This window comes from Oncorhynchus mykiss, chromosome 10 (assembly GCF_013265735.2).
Source record: "Oncorhynchus mykiss isolate Arlee chromosome 10, USDA_OmykA_1.1, whole genome shotgun sequence".
NCBI classification, from domain to species: domain Eukaryota; kingdom Metazoa; phylum Chordata; class Actinopteri; order Salmoniformes; family Salmonidae; genus Oncorhynchus; species Oncorhynchus mykiss.
In genome coordinates, this window is record NC_048574.1 from 14,384,537 (window position 1) to 14,411,014 (window position 26,478).

Genomic DNA, 26,478 nt, shown 5'->3' on the forward strand with positions numbered 1-26,478 from the left:
GCTGATCTGAGTAGTGATCCTTACTTCTGGATTCTCTTGTCTTTAAATTGTTTTAGTTTGCTACTTTAGTTTCAATTCCCCTAAAAACATACTCGGTTCCCATAGCGATTTAATTTTTGTTATTCTAAAGTTGGCTTTGAGTAAGTGCCATCCTTTTGCCCAATTAAATGTTTTATTTTGTCATTTTTCTAAATACAGTTGTCCAAAATGATTTTGGTCTCCTTGGTGATAAGGCTGTCTTTATTGCCCCTCGGGACTAATAAAGTTGTATTAAAATGAATTGACAGTTGTAATGCAGCCATGATTGATTGTCTGTTTGTCTATCCTCTCAGGGCACCCCACAGCGTCTGATCATGCACCTGGTGGAGGAGCCGTCAGTGGTGGACCCCACCTACATTGAAGACTTCCTCCTCACCTACCGCACCTTCCTCTCCAGCCCCATGGAGGTTGGCAAGAAGCTGCTTGAGTGGTTCAAAGTTGACAGCCTCAGAGACACGGTGTGTACTGTACTGTGTGTTTGTGTGTACCTGATTCTTTGTGTGAAGCATGGGTGTACTACACAGTAATCAATACAACTTGTGCTATGTCAGCGGTCTTGGGTAGAAGGGGGATTTGTCCAGTGGACATACTCTTAACTGATTTAACATAAGATTATTCTTGTCCTGTCAATAGTCTGATGGCAATGTCATTTGGCATTTAATCATTCTTCCTCATCAAGAGGCCCATCTCCTCAGAGAGAGTTGCTGTTTGTATCTCTGTCTGTGCTGTGGTTTCAACATTGTGGGCCAAGATTACCTTTCCTTAGATTAGAACAATACTACAGTTATATTTTCAGACCTGGCATTTCCGGACCCTTGCAGTTCAAAGACAGATATTTTTGTGATCTCACCCTTTGTGATATCTTTAGCCTCAGCCTCAGTTGAATGTTGGATGATTGAAGCTTGCTGATTTTTTTCGGGGGATATGTACAGGATCCTCTTTTGGAGGTTTTTGAATATGCTTTCACGTGTTTCCCTGTGCAGGTGACACGGATAGTGCTGTTATGGGTGAACAATCATTTCAACGACTTTGAAGGTGACCCGGCCATGACGCAGTTCCTGGAAGAATTTGAAAAGCTGCTGGAAACCACAGTAAGAACACCTTTCCTATATTGTGTCTATACTAAATGTTTGTCCCAAATGGTACCCTATTCCCTACTGTATATAGTGCAATACTTCTGATCAGAGAACTATGAGCCCTGGTTGAAAGTAGTGCACTATATAATGATTAGGGTGCCATTTTGAGCGCATCCTGTACGCAACATAATGTACTTTAACCTCAAGACTAATCTAAAGTCTCATTACTCTGTGGTCAGACAAACATGTGATCCTCTGTCTGTGGGTGTAACAACTGTGTGGTTGAACATGTATTATCAGATATGTTAGCCAGGTCAGTTGAGTGAGTGGTTGTTGAAACCTGATCTGTTCCTGGAGAAAATGAAGGGTCACCTGAGGCTGCTGAACATAGCGTGTGCAGCCAAGGCCAAGTGGAGGCAGATCACCCTGCAGAAACCTTCCAGGGAGTCCCCGCTCTACTTCAGCCTGCATGGCGGCAGCGAGAGGGGCTTCGGCATCTTCGTGGAGTCGGTGGAGGAGAGCAGCAAGGCCGCCGAGGCAGGACTCAAACGAGGAGACCAGGTAAGAGAAGTTCTTACTATTGCCTTTTATTTCCTGTGTTGCTTTTGCTTTTTAAAGTCCATGTTTTTATTCCATGCGTTTCATGCTGTTTAGCTTGCTGTTCAGATGCCCTTTGTGGTTAGCTCAATAACATGTGCAGTTGACTCAAAACTATCTGTTTTCCTGCTTGAGATTATGGAGATCAATGGTCAGAACTTTGAGAACATCTCCTACGTCAAAGCTATGGACTTCCTGAGGAACAACACACACCTCTCCCTCACAGTCAAGACCAACATCTTCGGTTCGTACGATCTGTCCTCTTACCAAAGATAGGATTATTTCATTTAACGATGTCGGGAAATTAAAATGACCGATGTCAACAGTAATCTGTACCTGGGTCTAGTCCTGTGTTTGGTTGCCTGGGTCTGTACCTGGGTCTAGTCCTGGGTCTGCACCTGGGTCTAGTCCTGGGTCTGCCTGGGTCTGTACCTGGGTCTAGTCCTGTGTTTGGTCCACTAGTTCTGTTGACCTTCTATCCCTCCTCTCCTATCCCAAGTGTTCAAAGAGCTGCTGAGCCGGATCGTACACGAGAAGATGAACAGGGGTCCCCACATCCCCAAGATCCAGGAGAAGAAGGGTAACCGCTTCTCCATCCCAGACCTGCCCGGAGACATGGAGTTCCCCACAGACCATAAGGCCACCAAGAAGATGAAGGCCAACACAGTGTCTGGAGGACGGAACAAGATCAGGAAGATGCTGGAGAAGACCCGCTTCAGCATTCTACCACCCAAGCCCTTCAGGTAGACACAATAACACTACAGTATCCTACCACCCAAACCCTTCAGGTAGACACAATAACACTACAGCATCCTACCACCCAAACCCTTCAGGTAGACACAATAACACTACAGTATCCTACCACCCAAACCCTTCAGGTAGACACAATAACACTACAGCATCCTACCACCCAAACCCTTCAGGTACACACAATAACACGACAGTATCCTACCACCCAAACCCTTCAGGTAGACACAATAACACGACAGTATCCTACCACCCAAACCCTTCAGGTAGACACAATAACGCGACAGTATCCTACCACCCAAACCCTTCAGGTAGACACAATAACACTACAGTATCCTACCACCCAAACCCTTCAGGTAGACACAATAACACTACAGTATCCTACCACCCAAACCCTTCAGGTAGACACAATAACACTACAGTATCCTACCACCCAAACCCTTCAGGTAGACACAATAACACTACAGTATCCTACCACCCAAACCCTTCAGGTAGACACAATAACACTACAGCATCCTACCACCCAAACCCTTCAGGTAGACACAATAACACTACAGTATCCTACCACCCAAACCCTTCAGGTAGACACAATAACACGACAGTATCCTACCACCCAAACCCTTCAGGTAGACACAATAACACGACAGTATCCTACCACCCAAACCCTTCAGGTAGACACAATAACGCGACAGTGTCCTACCACCCAAACCCTTCAGGTAGACACAACGCGACAGTATCCTACCACCCAAACCCTTCAGGTAGACACAATAACACGACAGTATCCTACCACCCAAACCCTTCAGGTAGACACAATAACACTACAGTATCCTACCACCCAAACCCTTCAGGTAGACACAATAACACGACAGTATCCTACCACCCAAACCCTTCAGGTAGACACAATAACACGACAGTATCCTACCACCCAAACCCTTCAGGTAGACACAACGCGACAGTATCCTACCACCCAAACCCTTCAGGTAGACAAAATAACACTACAGTATCCTACCACCCAAACCCTTCAGGTAGACACAATAACACGACAGTATCCTACCACCCAAACCCTTCAGGTAGACACAATAACGCTACAGCATCCTACCACCCAAACCCTTCAGGTAGACCCAATAACACTACAGTATCCTACCACCCAAACCCTTCAGGTAGACACAATAACACGACAGTATCCTACCACCCAAACCCTTCAGGTAGACACAATAACACTACAGTATCCTACCACCCAAACCCTTCAGGTAGACACAATAACACGACAGTATCCTACCACCCAAACCCTTCAGGTAGACACAATAACACTACATCATCCTACCATCCGGGTAGTTAAGTCAGTATGATTTAAGACGTCAGTCACTTCTGATGCATGGCTTTATGCTGTCGTCTCAATAGGCTGCTGATGAGATGGAAAATGTCCTCTTCGCTCTACCAAATGACACCCTACTCCCCATCTAGCGTACTACTTTTGACCAGGGCCCATAGGGTATAGTGTGTCATCTGTGACACATGCTTAGTTTAGTAAACCGTGGTGAAGACAGTACAGGGACGCCCCCGCTGTCTTCCAGGCACTGATAAACGATGTGCTCCAGGACATGCTAAATCATTTTGAGTTTGTCTACCTTGACAACATCCTGTTTTTTTTCTGGTCTTCCCAAGAACACGTTCTCCATGTCAGACAAGTCCTTCAGCGCCTCCTTGAGAACCAGTTGTTTGTGAAAGCTGAGAAGTCTGAGTTCCACCGCTCTACAATCTCCTTTCTGGGATATGTTATCACTGATGGAAATGTCCAAGTGGATCCTGAAAAGGTGAAAGCAGTGGTAGATTGGCCTCAACCTACGTCCAGGGTGCAGTTACAAAGTTTCCTGTAGTTCGTTAACTTCAAACGCTGTTTCATTTGGGGCTACAGCACCCTGGCGGCTCCCCTCTCTGCACTCAACTCTCCCAAAGTACTGTTCACATGGTCTCCACTGCTGACAGAGCCTTTGTGGACCTGAAGCATCGGTTCACCACAGCACCCATCCTCGTACATCTGGACCCGTGTCATCAATATGTGGTAGAGGTTGATGCTTCTGATGTTGGAGTGGGGTGGGGGTCATCCTGTCCCAGCGATCTTCCCAGGACCAAAAGCTCCATCCCTGTGCCTTTCTGTCCCATCGTCTCAATCTGGCAGAAATGAACTATGACGTAGGCAACCGAGAACTTCTGGCGGTCAAGATTGAGCTGGAAGAATGAAGACTGGATGGAAGGAGCAGAACAGACATTTTTGGTTTGGACCGACCATAAAAATGTGAAATATCTCGGTACAGCCAGGCTCTTTAACTCCAGGCAGGTTGGCTTTTACAATAATCATTTTTATAAGATTCATACAGTTTTTACAATATTCAACTTCACCATTTCCTACCACCCAGGGTCTAAAAATGTGAAGCCTGACGCCCTCTCCCACCTATTCAGTTCCTCTGCCACACCCTCGGGTCTCCAAAACCATTCTCCCTACCTCATGCCTTGCGGCTTCAGTGGGTTGGGGTATACAATCAACTTTATTTACAAAGCCCATTTTACATCAACCGATGTCACAAAGTGCTGTACAGAAACCCAGCCTAAAACACCAAACAGCAAGCAATGCAGATGTAGAAGCATGGTTGCGAGGAAAAACTCCCTCAAAAGGCCAGAACCTAGGAAGAAACCTAGAGAGGAACCAGGCTATGAGGGGTGGCCAATCCTCTTCTGGCTGTGATACAGCCTGGATTCGAACCAGGGTGTCTGTAGTGACGCCTCAAGCACTGAGACGCGGTGCCTTAGACCGCGGCGCAACTCGGTAGCCCCACACATGCAATGAGATTAAATAGGTTCAGGCAGATCCATATTAGGCTCTGGTGCCAGGAGTTCCTTAATCCATACCCTCATCATGAGTGTTACCCAGTCTAAACCCCTCTCTCTCTCTCTGCCACAGTGATGGCGGCGTGGGCCAGTCTCAGGATGACAGCATCGTGGGCACTAAGCAGTGTAGGCACAGCGTGGCCATCATGCCCATCCCTGGCAGCAGCATGTCATCCAGCAGTCCTGATCTGCTACAGCCAGCCACCAGTGTGCTGGACTTCTCCAACACAGCAGGTGAGAGACACACACACACACACACACAGAAGCACTCATCACTACCAGGGCAGTCCGATGGGCAGTATGTCACCACTGTCATGTTCACCAGACCATCTCCAATATGCCTTGTGATCATGGTTTGGGTAGTGACTACTGCTCACAACTACACTGAGTCAATTAACAATTGAACATCGGCACACTTTACATAAGTGTTCATCTTGTTCATTTTTGAAGTGTATGTCCTCTTCAGACTGGTTTATATAGGCATAAAACTGGAGTTGTGCGGTGGGAATACAGCAGTCATTACTCATGGAGCAACACTTCTCACAGATAGAAAGTGCTTCCTGCTTGGCCAGTGGAGAAACTCAGTTAAACACAGAATGAATCATATGAGCCCTTCATACACACACAGGTGGTCTGCTTCTCCTCTCTGTGTCTCTCAAGCCTTTCCATTTCAAGAGCTTTGACATTAAATATAATTTAGAGCCATATGAAAGGGATTAAACCCTGAACAAATATAGTCAGTTTTGTTCCGGACAGATTTCAGACCCCATAATTCATGAATTAACTAAGCGGCCTCCCCAGGGAGAGGGGGTAGAGTGGAGGGGAGAGTATGGTTTTGATTTATGCTCTTCGACCATTTGCAATTCAAAGCGGCCAGAGGGCCCACTCTCCAGTCTGCAGCCCCAATACATCACTGCCCCCTCTTCTCCCCCTCCTCTTCCTCCTCATTCTCCTTCTCCTCCTCCCCCCTCATCCTTCTCCTCCTGCTCCCCCCTGATCCTCTTCCTCCTCATCCTCCTTCCCCCTCCTGCCCCCCCCTCGATTGGTTCCTGGACTTCCTGACGGGCCGCCCCCAGGTGGTGAAGGTAGGAAACAACATCCCCACTTCGCTGATCCTCAGCACTGGGGCCCCACAAGGGTGCATGCTCAGCCCCCTCCTGTACTCCCTGTTCACCCTTGACTGCATGGCCATGCAGGCCTACAACTCGATCTTCAAGTTTGCAGACGACACAACAGTAGTAGCCTTGATTGCCAACAACGACGAGACAGCCTACAGGGAGGAGGTGAGGGCACTCTGAGTGTGAAATCAGGAAAACAACCTCTCACTCAATGTCAACTAAACAAAGGAGATGATTTTGAACTTCAGGAAACAGCAGAGGGAGCAGCCCCCTATCCACATCGACGGGACAGTAGTGGAGAAGGTTGAAAGTTTCAAGTTCCTCGGCGTACACATCACGGACAAACTGAAATGGTCCACCGACACAGACAGTGTGGTGAAGGCGCAAACGTGCCTCTTCAACCTCAGGAGGCTGAAGAAATGTGGCTTGTCACCCAAAACCCTCACAAACATTTACAGATGCGTAATCGAGAGCATCCTGTTGGGCTGTATCACCTCCTCGTACGGCAACTGTACCACCCTCAATCGCAGGGCTCTCCAGAGGGTGTTGCGTTCTGCACAACGCATCACCAGGGGCAAACTACCTGCCCTCCAGGACACCTACAGCATCCAATGTCACGGAAGGCCAAAAAGATCATCAAGGACAACAACCACCCGAGCCACTGCCTGTTCACCCTGCTATCATCCAGAAGGCGAGGTCAGTACAGGTGCATCAACGCTGGGACCGAGAGACTGAAGCTATTTTTCAATCTCAAGGCCATCAGACTGTTAAATAGCCATCACTAACACAGAGGCAGCTGCCTACATAGACTTGAAATCATTGGCCACTTTAACAAATGGATAACTAGTCACTTTATTAATGCCACTTTCAATTGATTAAATTTATTTAAATGAATTTCACCTTTATTTAACCCTGTAGGCCAGTTGAGAACAAGTTCTCATTTACAACTGCGACCTGGCCAAGATAAAGCATAGCAGTGAGACAAAAACAACAACACAGTTACACATAAACAAACGTACAGTCAATAATACACTAGAAACATCTATGTACAGTGTGTGCAAATGTAGAAGAGTAGGGAGGTAAGGTAATAAATAGGCCATAGAGGCGAAAATAATTACTATTTAGCATTAATACTGGAGTGATCGATGTGCAGATGATGATGTGCAAGTAGAGATATGTTCACTTGGCTACGCATGCCTCTCTCTAATATCAATATGCCTTGTCCATTACTGTCCTGGTTAGTGATTACCGTCTTATTTCACTGTAGAGCCTCTAGCCCTGCTCAATATGCCTTAACCAACCATGTTGTTCCGCCTCCTACATATGCGATGACATCACCTGATTTAAACATCTCTAGAGACTATATCTCTCTCTTCATTACTCAATGCCTAGGTTTACCTCCAATGTACTCACATCCTACCTTACCTTTGTCTGTACACTATGCCTTGAATCTATGCTATCGTGCCCAGAAACCTGCTCCTTTTACTCTCTGTTCTGAACGTGCTAGACGGCCAGTTCGTAGTCTTTAGCCGTACCCTTATCCTACTTCTCCTCTGTTCCTCTGGTGATGTGGAGGTTAATCCAGGTCCTGCAAATCAAAATCAAATCAAATGTATTTATATAGCCCTTCGTACATCAGCTGATATCTCAAAGTGCTGTACAGAAACCCAGCCTAAAACCCCAAACAGCAAGCAATGCAGGTGTAGAAGCTCGGTGGCTAGGAAAAACGCCCTAGAAAGGCCAAAACCTAGGAAGAAACCTAGAGAGGAACCAGGCTATGTGAGGTGGCCAGTCCTCTTCTGGCTGTGCCAGGTGGAGATTATAACAGAACATGGCCAAGATGTTCAAATGTTCATAAATGACCAGCATGGTCAAATAATAATAATCACAGGCAGAACAGTTGAATCTGGAGCAGCAGCACGGCCAGGTGGACTGGGGACAGCAAGGAGTCATCATGTCAGGTAGTCCTGAGGCATGGTCCTAGGGCTCGGGTCCTCCGAGAGAGAGAGAGAAAGAAAGAAAGAGAGAGAGCATACTTAAATTCACACAGGACACCGGATAGGACAGGAGAAGTACTCCAGATATAACAAACTGACCCTAGCCCCCCGACACATAAACTACTGCAGCATAAATACTGGAGTCTGAGACAAGAGGGGTCAGGAGACACTGTGGCCCCATCCGATGACACCCCCGGACAGGGCCAAACAGGAAGGATGCAGTGCCTAGCTCCACTCCCACCCCCCAGCTGCTCTCATTTGTTGACTTCTGTAAACGTAAAACCCTTGGTTTCATGCATGTTAACATTAGAAGCCTACTCCCTAAGTTTGTTTTACTCACTGCTTTAGCACACTCTGCCAACCTAGATGTCTTAGCTGTGTCTGAATCCTGGCTTAGGAAAACCACCAAAAACCCTGAAATCTCCATTGCTAGCTATAACGTTTTCCGCCAAGATAGAACTGCCAAAGGGGGCAGTGTTGCAATTTACTGCAAAGATAACCTGCAGAGTTCTGTATTACTTTCTAAGTCTGTACCCAAACAATTTGAGCTTCTACTTCTAAAAATGCACCTTTCCAGAAACTGAAAGAGAAAGAGAAAGAGAAAAGTCTCTCACTGTTGCCGCTTGCTATAGACCTCCCTCTGCCCCCAGCTGTGTCCTCGATACTATATGTGAACTGATTGCCCCCCATCTATCTTCTGAGCTCGTGCTACTAGGTGACCTAAACTGGGACATGCTTAACACCCCGGCCATCCTACAAACTAAGCTTGATGCCCTCAATCTCACACAAATTATCAATGAACCTACCAGGTACAACCCCAAATCAGTAAACACAGGCAACCTCATAGATGTCATCCAAATACACCTCTGCTGTTTTCAATCAAGATCTCAGCGATCACTGCCTCATTGCCTACATCCGTAATGGGTCTGCGACCAAACGACCACCCCTCATCACTGTCCAACGCTCCCTGAAACACTTCTGCGAGCAGGCCTTTCTAATCGACCTGGCCGGGGTATCCTGGAATGACTTTGACCTCATCCCGTCAGTAGATGATGCCTGGCTATTCTTTAAAAAATGCCTTCCTCACCATCTTAAATAAGCATGTCCCTCTCAAAAAATGTTGAACTAGGAATAGATATAGTCCTTGGTTCACGCCAGACCTGTCTGCCCTTGACCAGCACAAAAACATCCTGTGGCGTTCTGCATTAGCATCGAATAGCCCCCGTGATATGCACATTTTCAGGGAAGTTAGGAACAAATATACAAAGGTAGTTAGAAAAGCTAAGGCAAGCTTTTTCAAACAGAAATTTGCATCCTGTAGCACAAACTCAAAAAAGTTCTGGGACACTAAAGTCCATGGAGAATAAGAGCACCTCCTCCTAGCTGCCCACTGCTCTGAGGCTAGGAAACATTGTCACCACCGATAAATGCGCTATAATTGAGAATTTCAATAAGCATTTCTCTACGGCTGGCCATGCTTTCCACATCGCTACCCCTACCCCGGTCAACTGCCCGGCACCTTCCACAGCAACCCGCCAAAGCCCCCACCATTTCTCCTTTACCCAAATCCAGATAGCCGATGTTCTGAAAGTGCTGCAAAATCTGGACTCCTACAAATCAGCCGGGCTAGACAATCTGGACCCTCTCTTTCTAAAATTATCTGCCAAAATTGTTGCAACCCCTATTACTAGCCTGTTCAACCTCTCTTTCGTATCGTCTGAGATTCCCAAAGATTGGAAAGCTGCCGCGGTTATCCCCCTCTACAAAGGGGGTGACACTCGAGACCCAAACTGCTACAGACCTATATCTATCCTACCCTGTCTTTCTAAGGTGTTTGAAAGCCAAGTTAACAAACAGATTACTGACCATTTCGAATCCCACCGTACCTTCTCCGCTATGCAATCTGGTTTCAGAGCTGGTCATGGGTGCACCTCCGCCACGCTCAAGGTTCTAAATGACATCATAACCGCCATCGATAAGAGACATTACTGTGCAGCCGTATTCATCGACCTAGCCAAGGCTTTCGACTCTGTCAATCACAACATTCTTATTTGCAGACTCGACAGCCTTGGTTTCTCAAATGATTGCCTCGCCTGGTTCACCAACTACTTCTCTGATAGAGTTCAGTGTGTCAAATCGGAGGGCCTGTTGTCTGGACCTCTGACAGTCTCTATGGGTGTGCCACAGGGTTCAATTCTCGGGCCGACTCTCTTTTCTGTATACATCAATGATGTTGCTCTTGCTGCTGGTGATTCTCTGATCCACCTCTATGCAGACGACACCATTCTGTATACTTCTGGCCCCTCCTTGGACACTGTTAACTAACCTCTAGACGAGCTTCAATGCCATACAACTCTCCTTCCGTGGCCTCCAACTGCTCTTAAACGCAAGTAAAACTAAATGCATGCTTTTCAATCGATCGCTGCCCTCACCTGCTCGCCCGTCCAGCATCACTACTCTGGACGGCTCTGACTTAGAATACGTGGACAACTACAAATACCCGGGTGTCTGGTTAGACTGTAAACTCTCCTTCCAGACTCACATTAAGCATCTCCAATCCTAAATTAAATCTAGAATCAGCTTCCTATATCGCAACAAATCATCCTTCACTCATGCTGCCAAACATACCCTCGTAAAACTGACCGTCCTACCGATCCTCGACTTCGGTGATGTCATCTATAAAATAGCCTCACACTCCACTCAACAAACTGGATGCAGTCTATCACAGTGCCATCCGTTTTGTCACCAAAGCCCCATACACTACCCACCATTGCGACCTGTACGCTCTCGTTGGTTGGCCCTCGCTTCATACACGTCGCCAAACCCACTGGCTACAGGTTATCTACAAGTCTCTGCTAGGTAAAGCCCCGCCTTATCTCAGCTCACTGGTCACCATAGCAGCACCCACCCGTAGCACGCGCTCCAGCAGGTATATCTCACTGGTCACCCCCAAAGCCAATTCCTCCTTTGGTCGTCTTTCCTTCCAGTTCTCTGCTGCCCATGACTGGAAAAAATTGCAAAAATCTCTGAAGCTGGAGACTCACATCTCCCTCACTAGCTTTAAGTACCAGCTGTCAGAGCAGTTTACAGATCACTGCACCTGTACTTAGCCCATCTGTAAACAGCCCATCTATCTACCTACCTCATCCCCATACTGGTATTTATTTATTTTGCTCCTTTGCACCCCAGTATCTCTACCTGCACATTCATCTTCTGCCGATCCTCCATTCCAGTGTTTAATTGCTATATTGTAATTACTTCGCCACCATGGCCTATTTATTTCCTTAACTTACCTCATTTGCGCTCACTGTATATATACTTTTTGTTTTCTTTTGTTCTACTGTATTATTGACTGTATGTTTTGTTTATTCCATGTGTAACTCTGGGTTGTTGTATGTGTCGAATTGCTACATTTTATCTTGGCCAGGTCGCAGTTGCAAACTTGTTCTCAATTAGCCTACCTGGTTAAATAAAGGTGAAATAACAAAATATAAAAAAAGAGATACTGGGGCGCAGGAGGGTAAGTAACAATATGGGGATGAGGTAGTTGGGTGTGCCATTTACAGACAGATTAGCTGTGTACAGGTACTGTGACCGGTAAGCTGCTCTGACAGCTGATGCTGAAATTTAGAGAGGGAGATATAAGACTCCAGCTTCAGAGATTAATAATGATGTTTACATATCTTGCACTACTCATCCCAGATGTATAATACTGTATTTTATACTATCTATTGCATCTCGTCTATGGCGTTCGGTCGTGGCCCATCCATATATTTATATGTACATATTCTTATTCCATCCCTTTACTTAAATTTGTGTGTATTAGGTACTTGTTGTGGGATTGTTAAGATTACTTGTTGATATTGCTGCACTGTCGGAACTAGAAGCACAAGCATTTCGCTACACTCACAATAACATCTGCTAACCATGTGTATGTGACCAATAACATCTGCTAACCATGTGTATGTGACCAATAACATCTGCTAACCATGTGTATGTGACCAATAACATCTGCTAACCATGTGTATGTGACTAATAACATCTGCTGACCATGTGAATGTGACCAATAACATCTGCTAACCATGTGTATGTGACTAATAACATCTGCTGACCATGTGTATGTGACCAATAACATCTGCTGACTATGTGAATGTGACCAATAACATCTGCTGACCATGTGAATGTGACCAATAACATCTGCTGACCATGTGAATGTGACCAATAACATCTGCTGACCATGTGAATGTGACCAATAACATCTGCTAACCATGTGTATGTGACTAATAACATCTGCTGACCATGTGTATGTGACCAATAACATCTGCTGACTATGTGAATGTGACCAATAACATCTGCTGACCATGTGAATGTGACCAATAACATCTGCTGACCATGTGAATGTGACCAATAACATCTGCTAACCATGTGTATGTGACTAATAACATCTGCTGACCATGTGTATGTGACCAATAACATCTGCTGACTATGTGAATGTGACCAATAACATCTGCTGACCATGTGAATGTGACCAATAACATCTGCTGACCATGTGAATGTGACCAATAACATCTGCTGACCATGTGAATGTGACCAATAACATCTGCTAACCATGTGTATGTGACCAATAACATCTGCTGACTATGTGAATGTGACCAATAACATCTGCTGACCATGTGAATGTGACCAATAACATCTGCTGACCATGTGAATGTGACCAATAACATCTGCTAACCATGTGTATGTGACCAATAACATCTGCTGACCATGTGTATGTGACCAATAACATCTGCTGACTATGTGAATGTGACCAATAACATCTGCTGACCATGTGAATGTGACCAATAACATCTGCTGACTATGTGAATGTGACCAATAACATCTGCTGACCATGTGAATGTGACCTATAACATCTGCTGACTATGTGAATGTGACCAATAACATCTGCTGACCATGTGAATGTGACCAATAACATCTGCTGACTATGTGAATGTGACCAATAACATCTGCTGACCATGTGAATGTGACCAATAACATCTGCTGACCATGTGAATGTGACCAATAACATCTGCTAACCATGTGTATGTGACCAATAACATCTGCTGACCATGTGAATGTGACCAATAACATCTGCTGACCATGTGTATGTGACCGATAACATCTGCTAACCATGTGACCATTAACATCTGCTAACCATGTGCATGTGACCATTAACATCTGCTAACCATGTGTATGTGACCAATAACATTTTATTTGTTCCTCCTCTTCCTCCTCCAAGCCAACTGAGATATGAATCATCTTCTAATAGTGTGTTTCTGTTCTCCACCGACCACTGAGTAACGGATAGGTAGAGGGGATGTTCAGAGAGAAGTGCAGAGTAATCCCTCCCAAAGCCTGGCTACAAATTAGATTGAGATGGGATCAGTGAAACTGGAGTTTGAAGTTAAGTGTGTTATTCCTCTAGGCCTTTGGTAGGGTGTAAGAAGGCTTGCCTGGGGACTCCTGTGTTTGTACTGTGTGTTTATAAAGCCTAGAGTCACTGTGGCAGACTCAGATCTCCACACTCTGTTTTCACACACACACTGTGCCCTCCCTCTCTCCAGTACACTGATCTGATTGTAAACAGATGCTTTAGTGAAAGCCATGACACAAGTCCTTCTGCCCCGCTGACTTCTCCCACAATGACGCACAGGAAAAAGCTATCATTCTAATCCTCTGTTTTATATTTCCAACCACTGTTCTTGCTCTCTCTCTCTCACTCTTCCTTCTCTTCTCTCTGCTTCCCCAGCCAGGGGCTTACACTGTCAGTATCTAGGTGGTTTCTTGGAATGGAATCATTTGGGCTGTTTGTTTTAGAGACGTTTGGTTTACTCTTCCTAGTTTCCCCTCACATTGTCTTCTCCTTCTTTTATGAGCTTTTGACTTGCGTCTCTCTGTGTTGTATGTCCTGAACCTCAGTCTAAGTTGGACTCTGCGTGGTATTCTCTGGCTTCATCCCAAATGGCACCTGGTTCCCTACATAGTGCTCTACTTGAAAAAGATCCTTATGAGACCTGGTCAAACATGGTTCAGTTAATTGGGACCTATTCTTAGTGATGGCTGATTGTGTTTGTTAAAGGAGGTCTAGCGTCATGTTGAAGTACCTTGCCCTGCACTCTCTTCTAGCTGTGGTGCTCTGCCCCTGTCTACTGTTGCTGCTGTAGCTGGGATTTACATCTAGTGGATCTGTGATGGTGAGCGGGACACAGGCCTGGGGGGCATTTGGTTAGTAGGAACCTGAAAGCCAGGAGGTTTTCCCTGTTTATACTCTGTCTCACATGACTCCATCAATGATTGGTTAATCACCTGACCAGAGAGGCACATGGATCGCTCTCATACAGTTCCGTCTGTATCAGTCCTGTCAGGTGGGGGGTAAAGATAATGATTACATATGATAGGACAATAAATGATTGAGGGTTCTCCCCAAATTAGGTAAGAGAGGCACCTTGTTGACTGGCTGCGACACCATTTTGTATAAAAAAAAATGTTTTTAAACTTTTTGTTGTCATACTAGATTGCAGGAAAAGGCAGTCAGTAACAGTTGTTCAAAAACTCAGCAGCACTGCCTTGTTAAAGAGGAGAACCCTGTGATTGCTGAAGACCCTAAGCACAAATCATCGCTAATGAGCCTTATTTTGATGTCAACTCCACTTTTAGTTTGAGTAGGATGAAATTGATTGGTTGTGGCACGGCTTTACACTGCAATATAATATTTAGACATCTGCAGCAGTATTATTGGTGTGGCTCAGTGATTAGTGTTTTTGCTAATCTTACTGCTGTAATAGTGATTTTGTGCCCAGCCAGTGTGAGGGGAAACGCCACTCAGGAGCACATAGCTACCATAATGACGGTGTCTCAGTCCATTGAGCACGCCTCAATCTACAGGGCAGCGAGGGAGCAGTGCACTGTTAGTCATCTAGGACCGTTCCACCTTTTCTTTCTGTTTACCTCTTGAAGTGATGTCTCTCTTTCTGTCATTAGACTCCCTGCATGACTGCTCCCAGACAGACATAAACACTATCTACTGCCGATGGGATGCCTTTATTCCAGCCTTCACCTCCTCCTGTCTTCCCATACCACTTCTCGTCCTCCACTATTCATGCCTCAATTGTTTTACCCTGCTGATGTGTGTGTAATGGACCACAACCACTTTTGTGTGCAAGCAGAGCAAGTATGAAGTTCTTGTTCCCTTTGACATACTGGGAAATACATCTTACATGCATATCTTTTAACCACAAGGGTTGTTTGCTTACTTTTTAAAAAACTTTTGTTCGTTTGGACTAAAGATCTAACGTTAAAAAAACATACTGATGAGCTAGTTAAAAGAGCTAAGATTTAAAGTGGGTTTATTTTTTAGAAATAGATCTTGCCTCTCCTTGAACAGCAGGAAGCAGATTGTGCAGTCAACTTTCCTGCCAGTTTTTGACTATGGCTGGACCTCACTAAAGTCCCTTAAATCACTTCATTACTCCCTTCTTGTTTACAAAGCTCTGTTCCACAAGCTTCCAACATACCTCACTGCCCTGTTGAAATAGAAAAACACAAGATATCAGACCCGTTCGCAGGGTTTGTTAACTCTTGAAGTCACAATACTTTACAAAACAAATTCCACCTGGGTTCCCTGGTGCCGATAGGACCCGTTTTTAAAACTCTGTTAAATGAGTTCACTGAAGTGTGCAATTGTTTCAGTTGACTATTATAACTTGTAATAACCTGATGTTGTGTATTTTTAGCTGTCTTCTAGTTTCTCTTGAAGTTGTTGTATAGAGGACATTTGTGTCCTCAGGGCACCATTGCCCACAGTCTCTATTGGGCCCTGATTTAGATACATCATTTGTAACATTTTGAGGGTTAACTTGTGTTCTTGTTTTGAATGTGTTTAATTTGATGCTTCTGTTTATGTATTGGACATCTTCAACATATCCTGCCGAATAAAGATGTCTGTGTCACTATTTTTCACCAGGGCTCTGTGGGTCTGGTCTAAAGTAGTGCACAATATAGAGGAATCGTTTGTGTTCTGGTATTCCACCATAACTCTTCAATCCTGTTCTTCTCCTCCACCTTTTAGACATTCCAGACCAGGTGATCCGGGTGTACAAGGCTGACCAGCAGAGCTGTTACATCATCATCAGTAAGGACACCACGGCCAAGGACGTGGTCAGTCATGTGGTCAACGAGTTTGGCCTTATCGCAGCCCCGGAGACCTACTCCCTCTGTGAGGTGTCTGTCAGTTCCGAGGGCGTCCTCAAACAACGCAGGCTACCTGACCAGCTCGCTAAGCTGGCTGACCGCATCCAGCTCAATGGCAGGTAAGAAAAATACAGTTCTAGGATCAGATTATCCCACTCCAATCCTAACGATCAACCATTAGGGGGATAGAAAATGGGAGAGGATGATCTGACCCTGTATCAGTGGTTTGATGCAACGTCTTCCACCTTGGTTCCCCTCAGGTCTGAAAATGGGTTAGATTGTAGTGAGACAGGGAGGGACAGCATTGCCTCTCCATCTCCCCTAATTCCCTCCTACTCTTGGCTTCTTCCTTCCCTCTCAGAGCACCTCAGCTAAAATGGCTGCCTCTGTCCCCCCCTGCTCCTCTCTGTCCCCCCTGCTCCTCTCTGTCCCCCCCGGCTCCTCTCTGTCCCCCCCGGCTCCTCTCTGTCCCCCCCGGCTCCTCTCTGTCCCCCCCTGCTATAGACACATTATGGCTCCATTAAACACCACTAGTCCAATGTGCTGCTCTTGGACGCTCTCCCAGAAAAGGGCATCAGGCCAAAATGTCTCACCCACCCAGGGAGAAATGTATGGCTAAAATGTCTCACCCACCCAGGGAGAAATGTATGGCTAAAATGTCTCACCCACCCAGGGAGAAATGTATGGCTAAAATGTCTCACCCACCCAGGGAGAAATGTATGGCTAAAATGTCACAGCACTGTTGGGGCCAGGACCACTCTGGCCAGCATTTTAATGCTGCTGCCCTGTTGGCGTTGACCAGGGATATACAGTGCCTTGCGAAAGTATTCGGCCCCCTTGAACTTTGCGACCTTTTGCCACATTTCAGGCTTCAAACATAAAGATATAAAACTGTATTTTTTTGTGAAGAATCAACAACAAGTGGGACACAATCATGAAGTGGAACGACATTTATTGGATATTTCAAACTTTTTTAACAAATCAAAAACTGAAAAATTGGGCGTGCAAAATTATTCAGCCCCTTTACTTTCAGTGCAGCATACTCTCTCCAGAAGTTCAGTGAGGATCTCTGAATGATCCAATGTTGACCTAAATGACGAATGATGATAAATACAATCCACCTGTGTGTAATCAAGTCTCCTTATAAATGCACCTACACTGTGATAGTCTCAGAGGTCCGTTAAAAGCGCAGAGAGCATCATGAAGAACAAGGAACACACCAGGCAGGTCCGAGATACTGTTGTGAAGAAGTTTAAAGCCGGATTTGGATACAAAAATATTTCCCAAGCTTTAAACATCCCAAGGAGCACTGTGCAAGCGATAATATTGAAATGGAAGGAGTATCAGACCACTGCAAATCTACCAAGACCTGGCCGTCCCTCTAAACTTTCAGCTCATACAAGGAGAAGACTGATCAGAGATGCAGCCAAGAGGCCCATGATCACTCTGGATGAACTGCAGAGATCTACAGCTGAGGTGGGAGACTCTGTCCATAGGACAACAATCAGTCGTATATTGCACAAATCTGGCCTTTATGGAAGAGTGGCAAGAAAGACATTTCTTAAAGATATCCATAAAAAGTGTTGTTTAAAGTTTGCCACAAGCCACCTGGGAGACACACCAAACATGTGGAAGAAGGTGCTCTGGTCAGATGAAACCAAAATTGAACTTTTTGGCAACAATGCAAAACGTTATGTTTGGCGTAAAAGCAACACAGCTGAACACACCATCCCCACTGTCAAACATGGTGGTGGCAGCATCATGGTTTGGGCCTGCTTTTCTTCAGCATGGACAGGGAAGATGGTTAAAATTGATGGGAAGATGGATGGAGCCAAATACAGGACCATTCTGGAAGAAAACCTGATGGAGTCTGCAAAAGACCTGAGACTGGGACGGAGATTTGTCTTCCAACAAGACAATGATCCAAAACATAAAGCAAAATATACAATGGAATGGTTCAAAAATAAACATATCCAGGTGTTAGAATGGCCAAGTCAAAGTCCAGACCTGAATCCAATCGAGAATCTGTGGAAAGAACTGAAAACTGCTGTTCACAAATGCTCTCCATCCAACCTCACTGAGCTCGAGCTGTTTTGCAAGGAGGAATGGGAAAAAAATTCAGTCTCTCGATGTGCAAAACTGGTAGAGACATACCCCAAGCGACTTACAGCTGTAATCGCAGCAAAAGGTGGCGCTACAAAGTATTAACTTAAGGGGGCTGAATAATTTTGCACGCCCAATTTTTCAGTTTTTGATTTGTTAAAAAAGTTTGAAATATCCAATAAATGTCGTTCCACTTCATGATTGTGTCCCACTTGTTGTTGATTCTTCACAAAAAAATGCAGTTTTATATCTTTATGTTTGAAGCCTGAAATGTGGCAAAAGGTCGCAAAGTTCAAGGGGGCCGAATACTTTCGCAAGGCACTGTACGTAATATACCAGGGATATACATAATATACCAGGGATATACATGGGATATACATAATATACACACAATACATACAATGAATGGTGGTATTTTGGTTATACATTTTCTAATGATGATTTTAATAATGACTCATTTGTCATTAAATGTTATCTGCTTTGTAATCAACACAATGTGTTCTGATGTCTGTCTGGTATTATCCTCAGTACACGACTAACCCCTAGTATCTGGTCTCCCCGTCCCCAGGTACTACCTGAAGAACAACATGGAGACAGAGACGTTGTGTTCAGACGATGACGCCCAGGAGCTGCTGAAGGAGAGTCACATCACCCTGCTCCAGCTCAGCACCGTGGAGGTGTGTGTTTATTAGGGCTTGTGTACAGAACTAGAACCATTCCTCTCTGTATGTATTAATAAAGTTGTTGTTTTTCAGGTGGCCGCCCAGCTCTCCATGAGGGACTTTGAGCTGTTCCGTAACATTGAGTCCACTCAGTACATAGACGACCTCTTCAAGCTGCTGGACTCCTCGGGGGGGCTTCAGCAGACACACCTCAAGCAGTTTGAGGAAGTCATCAACCAGGAGACCTTCTGGGTCGCCACGGAGATCCTGAGAGAGCCCAACACCATGAAGAGGATGAAGACCATCAAACACTTCATTAAGATCGCCCTGCACTGTAGAGAGTGCAAGAACTTCAACTCCATGTTCGCCATCATCAGGTGGGTTTATCCTGGCTTCCATTGTTGCGACCAGCATATGTTTAACCAGGCAAGTCAGTTGAGAACAAATTCTTAATTACAGTGACAGCCTACCAACATTCAGACCACTGTAGGGTTTGCCTGGCTAGAACCCAGGAGACCTGTCCCATACTCCCTGTTCTAGTCTCAATCTGGTTCCATTCATGCAGTTCATTCCATCAGTGTGCCCACAATCAAAATATCTATTCCTTCTACTTATTGCTTGTCAAAATGTACAGTTATTACATTTATGGTTTGTTATTTTGTTAGTTCAGCCTTCTATGGTTCGGCTTTGTATTGCTATATTGAGCTTCTGTTGCCCTGTTGTGCCATCAACCCTCAGGGAGCTGTGTGTGTGTTCCCTACTGTCTGTCCTCCAATGTGTAATGAGTCGTTCTCAATCCCACTGTAGATCAGTCATTTCCCTGGCTGGCTGACTGCCTGGAGATTCCACTTCAGAGCAGAGAACAATGAGGGGACTCATTCTAGAGCAGCGCTGCCAGGGGAGGGGGAGGGGGAGAAGGAGGAAACGCAAGTCATAATTAGCATCTCTAAATGAAGCTGCTCTGAGGGCACACAGCCACAAGGCTACATAGAGAAAACAAACATTGAAGAATTATGGTTTTTGGATTGCATGTTTTGTTGTGAGTGAATGTGTGTACACTCAACCAAAAAGACTCCTTAATTATGATAATGTACATTCCCCAAAGTGGTGCACATTGCTTTCAGCTTTCACTTCTGTATTCCATGAAATGTGTCTCTGTACAGTGTGCATGTTGTGTCTGGGTGCTGGGCTGGACAGTGGAGTGGTCATCTGTCCGGCTAGCCCGGGGGATTTGGGGGGGCAATAGTTTAGTCTCTAGGCCCACGTCGTGATTTCAAAATTCAGCAGAGGGCAGCACAGATTTTCTTAACGACCGGTTTGTTTGTCCAAAGCCATTTCGGGCCAGAAAACGGCAGTTAATTGAACTTATTATCAACACACTTTCTATCTAGTTTCAAACGTTCAAGAGTGGCCTATTGTTTTTTTGTTGGTTTTTGCCATAATAATCTGAACCCTAACCCCTGAACTCTGACCCTCGTCTCCTCCCCTACAGTGGTCTGAATCTGGCTCCAATAGCTCGTCTCAGGTCGTCGTGGGAGAAGCTGCCCAGTAAGTACGATAAGCTGTTCCAGGACCTGCAGGACATCTTTGACCCATCCAGGAACATGGCCAAGTACCGCAATGTCCTGAGCAGCCAGAGCATGCAGCCTCCCATCATCCCCCTGTTCCCTGTCGTCAAGAAGGACCTCACCTTCCTACATGAAGGTATGGAGGCCTTACTCAGTGCCCGCCTAAAATGTCTTCCTCTTGTCCATTGTAAACATATCTGATTAATTGATTAAACCTTTATTTATACAGCTTTATCTGGTTACGATAACATCTATTTAGCAAGAGAGCACTGTAACAATGATTATGGGCCTTGTTTTGACGAAAACGTCATGTTGAATTTGTGTTTTCTATGTTAGACCAGTATGCTCGTTGTGCTGTACTAGACTATATAACGTACATTATGCCTAACGCAGGCACTCATCAGACAATCAACTCTTCTTATGTCTATTAGCCACTAGCATTAGCATTCCAGACTTACTGTTTAACCCCTCACCTCGTCAAAATTGGTCTATATGGATAGGACCAAATTGTAATATTTCTAACAGAGGAACTTTAAAAAGCATATTCATGACCATCGCTCTTGAAAGAGAACGCTGGAGAGAATGTTGTCAGACCAAAGGTGAGGACACAACTGACACACGACTGAATCCAAATTACACTGTTGATTTCATGTGAATTTAACGTTTACTGTACTTTTCATAGCATTTGTCAATAACGAAATCTGAAAATACTCTGGAAACGTTCAGTAACATAAGAATTTTCATTGACATTTTAGAGTACGTGCAAGATAAGAAAAAAGGATGACACGGGTTTGAGTGAGAAGTCTAGCTGCTGTTTCCAAGTGGCTACACACAGTTCCTAATGTCAATGCACCTTTATGACTCAACTGTATGGTGCTTTTGATACTGGAAATGACATGTGTTGTCAAATATGGGAATGTGAAGTGCACATTTGGACTTGGGTGTGTGTGGTCTGCCTGTATGACATCAGAGGTATTTATTACAGTCCTCAACGTCTCATCTTTCAGAACACATCGACTGTTCCCCAGTTTACAGTATTTCCATCTCAGACAACAAATGTGCAAAAGTAACCCAATTTAGCGGCAGGGATGGGGCGGCATCTTGTCGTTACTCTGTGTTGAAGTTTATAACGGCTGTTAGTCAAAACCCATACAACGCTGTGAAGCACAGAGCCAGACCTCTTCTGTCATGTGTAGCATGTTACTGTACAGCCACAACGTTCCAATTTAGAAGCTTATCAATAACAAAATCTGCATTTGTTTTATTTATTCGTGTACAGGATGTCAGGGGCTATGAGTGGAAAATGCTTTCATACCATGTAGGGGTCATTGACAAGTTGTTTCTGCTCGGATTCCATATGGGCCTGGGTTTTCCACTTCCCCAAGCTCAACTGAAACAGTGGTCACTCTCAAGCTTACTCAAGAGGTTTTACTTCTCCTATCTCCTCCTTCTGTTTCCCTTTCTGCCATCCCATAATAAGAACAAGTTAGAACAGACACGGAGGTTTCTTGATTATACAAAGTAAAAAGTCCAAAAATGGTATAGTACTAAAACAGGAAACTGATCATTGTAATCACATGGTACCTCCACAGGGGAACCCATTGTAATCACATGGTACCTCCACAGGGGAACCCATTGTAATCACATGGTACCTCCACAGGGGAACCCATTGTAATCACATGGTACTAGCACAGGGGAACCCATTGTAATCACATGGTACTAGCACGGGGGAACCCATTGGAATCACATGGTACTAGCACGGGGGAACCCATTGGAATCACATGGTACTAGCACAGGGGAACCCATTGTAATCACATGGTACTAGCACAGGGGAACCCATTGTAATCACATGGTACTTGCACAGGGAAACCCATTGTAATCACATGGTACTAGCACAGGGGAACCCATTGGAATCACATGGTACTAGCACGGGGGAACCCATTGGAATCACATGGGAACCCATTGTAATCACATGGTACTAGCACGGGGGAACCCATTGGAATCACAGGGGAACCCATTGTAATCACATGGTACTAGCACAGGGGAACCCATTGTAATCACATGGTACTAGCACAGGGGAACCCATTGTAATCACATGGTACTTGCACAGGGAAACCCATTGTAATCACATGGTACTAGCACAGGGGAACCCATTGGAATCACATGGTACTAGCACGGGGGAACCCATTGGAATCACATGGGAACCCATTGTAATCACATGGTACTAGCACGGGGGAACCCATTGGAATCACATGGGAACCCATTGTAATCACATGGTACTAGCACGGGGGAACCCATTGTAATCACATGGTACTTGCAGGGGGGAATCCATTGGAATCACATGGTACTAGCAGGGGGAACCCATTGTGATCACATGGTACTAGCAGTGGTGTAGTCTCTGGATAATGGTGTGAGAAGTAAATCAGTTGCTCCCACCTAAAGTGAAAAGCTGTGAGAACACATCAACAGCTCCACAGTAAGTGACACACTCCCTTGTAGGTCAGAAACCAGCGCTCGCCTCCTTAAATCCAGCCTAATTAAACAGGTTGAAGAAATCATTGTTTGAGAGTTGACCTGTTGCGTGGTTACATATCTCCAGCCCTATCCCCCAGATTTACCAAATCAAGTGGTGGGGGTGAACGCTGTCGTCTCCCTTTAATGAGGTTAAAGAAAAGCTCAATGACTGATTGATTGTTTCCCCCACAGGTAATGACTCTCACGTAGACGGCCTGGTGAATTTTGAAAAGCTAAGGATGATTGCTAAGGAGATCCGTCATGTGGTCCGTATGACCTCCTCCAACATGGACCCAGCTCTCATGTTTAGACAGAGGTGGGTACTCTCTCCCTTGGCCTTATACTTAACCACAGACTTAGGTTCTGTTTTGCCTTTTAAATCCTATTGATATAGATTACATGGACTCTGGTGACCTGATCCTAGACCAACACTCCTACTCTGAGACGCTTTATGAATATAGACCCTCCCCCAATCCGAACCTTGAAGGCATAGAGCAAGAGTTCATGGTAAGTAGATAACGGGCTTAATTGCCAAACTATGGCTCTATACCTTTACCCATTAGGGGGATGGCATAATGTCTGATCATCAGTGGTTTGAGATGACATCTGCCTATTCTCTCTCTGCCCCCATATGGTGTCCTAAAGTCCAGCTTGTCACAGACGGTGCATGCCTGCCCTGTTCAGACTTCGTCCACACCAAGCAGCAACACTGCTCCCTTCAGACTCCCTCCACAATCTAGAGTAACGCCGGAGGGGATGGCCACCGTTTTACGGGCTCCTTACCAACTGTGCTATTTTGTTAGTTTTTTTGCTTTGTTTGTAACTTCTTTTTTAACGTATTTTGCACATAGTGTTGCTGCTACCGTCTCTTAGGACCAAAAATAACTTCTGGACATCAGAACAGCGATTACTCACCTCAAACTGGACAAAGTTTTATTTATTAACGAGTCCGACGCGAAGGATATACTGCTTACTCTGAAATGGGCCCATATCCCCATAATTTGCGTGAAGAAAAGACCGAGAAAAGAGGGGAGGTCGGGCTGCCTTCTGAGAATTCATAGGCGAGTGAGTAAAACTCCACTGCCATCCATTCTATTGGCCATCGTGCAATCATTGGAAAACAAACGGATGATATACGATCAAGATTCTACCAACGGGACATTAAAAACATTAAAAACTGTATCTTATGTTTCAATGAATGGATATTCCATTCATCTGTAGGACAGAGAAGCTACGTCTGGTAAGACGAGGGGTGGGGGTGTGTGTTTGTCAGCTGGTGCGCGATGTCTAATATTAAATAAGTCTCGAGGTATTGCTCACCTGACGTAGAGTACCTTATGATAAGCTGTAGACTATCTACCAAGAGAGTTCTCATCTATATTATTCGTTGCTATCTATTTACCAGCACCACACCGATGCTGGCACTAAGACCGCACTCAACCAGCTGTATAAGTCCATAAGTAAACAAGAAAATGCTCATCCAGAAGCGGCACTCCTAGTGGCCGGGGACTTTAATGCAGGCACACACAGAGACTCATACAAAGCTCTCCCTCGCCCTCCATTTGACAAATCTGACTATAATTATACAGTGCCTTGCGAAAGTATTCGGCCCCCTTGAACTTTGCGACCTTTTGCCACATTTCAGGCTTCAAACATAAACGCCCAATTTTTCAGTTTTTGATTTGTTAAAAAAGTTTGAAATATCCAATAAATGTCGTTCCACTTCATGATTGTGTCCCACTTGTTGTTGATTCTTCAAAAAAAAATACATTTTTATATCTTTATGTTTGAAGCCTTAAATGTGGCAAAAGGTCGCAAAGTTCAAGGGGGCCGAATACTTTCGCAAGGCACTATATCCTCTTCATTCTTGCTTACAAGCAAAAACTAAAATGACTAGTGACTCGCTCAATACGGAAGGGGTCAGATGACGCGGATGCTAAGCTACAGGACTGTTTTGCTAGCACAGACTGGAATATGTTCCAGTTTTCATCCAATGGCAATGAGGAGTATACCACGTCAGTCATCGACTTCATAAGTGCATCGACCATGTCGTCCCCACAGTTACCATACAAACATATCCCAACCAGAAGCCATGGATTACAGGCAACATCCGCATCGAGCTAAAGGCTAGAGCTGCCGCTTTCAAGGAGAAGGACACTAATCCGGACGCTTAAAAGAAATCCCGCTACGCCCTCAGACGAACCATCAAACAGACAAGGCGTCAATACAGGATTAAGATTGAATCCTACTACACCGGCTCTGACACTCTATTACGGACTACAAAGTGAAACCCAACCACGAGCTGCCCAGTGACGTAGCCTACCAGATGAGCTAAATGCCTTTTTATAATCGCTTCAAGGGAAGCAACACTGAAGCATGCATGAGAGCACCAGCTGTTCTGGACAACTGTGTGATAATGCTCTCGGTAGCCAATGTGAGCAAGAACTTTAAACAGGTCAACATTCACAAAGCGGCGGGGCCAGACAGATTACCAGGACGTGTACTCAAAGCATGTGCGGACCAACTGGCAAGTGTCTTCACTGACATTTTCAACCTCTCCCTGACCGAGTCTGTAATACCAACATGTTTCAAGCAGACCATCATAGTCCCTGTGCCCAAGGAAGCAAAGGTAACCTGCCTAAATAATTATCTCCTCGTAGCACTCCGGTCGCTAGCCATGAAGTGCTTTGAAAGGCTGGTCAGGGCTTACAGCAGCATTATCCCAGATACTCTATACCCACTTCAATTCACATACCGTCACAACAGATCCACAAATGAAGCAAACTCTATCGCACTCCACACTACCCTTTCCCACCTGGACAAAAGGAACATCTGTGTGAGAATGCTGTTCATTGACTACAGCACAGCGTTCAACACAGTAGTGCTCACAGAACTCATCACAATGCTAAGGACCCTGGGACTAAACATTTCCCTCTGCTACTGGA

The 26,478-nt window shown here is 45.1% G+C and overlaps 1 protein-coding gene across 9 annotated transcripts in view; it reads left to right on the forward strand.

The window, feature by feature from the left end:
* The window catches only part of LOC110533377 (rap guanine nucleotide exchange factor 6), a 150,790-nt gene that overhangs the window by 105,040 nt on the left and 19,272 nt on the right, over positions 1 to 26,478 (forward strand). For all 9 annotated transcript variants that reach the window (XM_036989732.1, XM_036989734.1, XM_036989735.1 and 6 more), the window contains 11 exons: positions 333 to 497; positions 1,023 to 1,130; positions 1,473 to 1,676; positions 1,848 to 1,956; positions 2,212 to 2,455; positions 5,419 to 5,579; positions 16,565 to 16,805; positions 19,358 to 19,466; positions 19,545 to 19,828; positions 20,944 to 21,155; positions 23,726 to 23,849. In XM_036989732.1, coding sequence (XP_036845627.1) covers positions 333 to 497; positions 1,023 to 1,130; positions 1,473 to 1,676; positions 1,848 to 1,956; positions 2,212 to 2,455; positions 5,419 to 5,579; positions 16,565 to 16,805; positions 19,358 to 19,466; positions 19,545 to 19,828; positions 20,944 to 21,155; positions 23,726 to 23,849 — 1,961 coding nt within the window. The remainder of the gene's footprint in view (positions 1 to 332; positions 498 to 1,022; positions 1,131 to 1,472; positions 1,677 to 1,847; positions 1,957 to 2,211; positions 2,456 to 5,418; positions 5,580 to 16,564; positions 16,806 to 19,357; positions 19,467 to 19,544; positions 19,829 to 20,943; positions 21,156 to 23,725; positions 23,850 to 26,478) is intronic.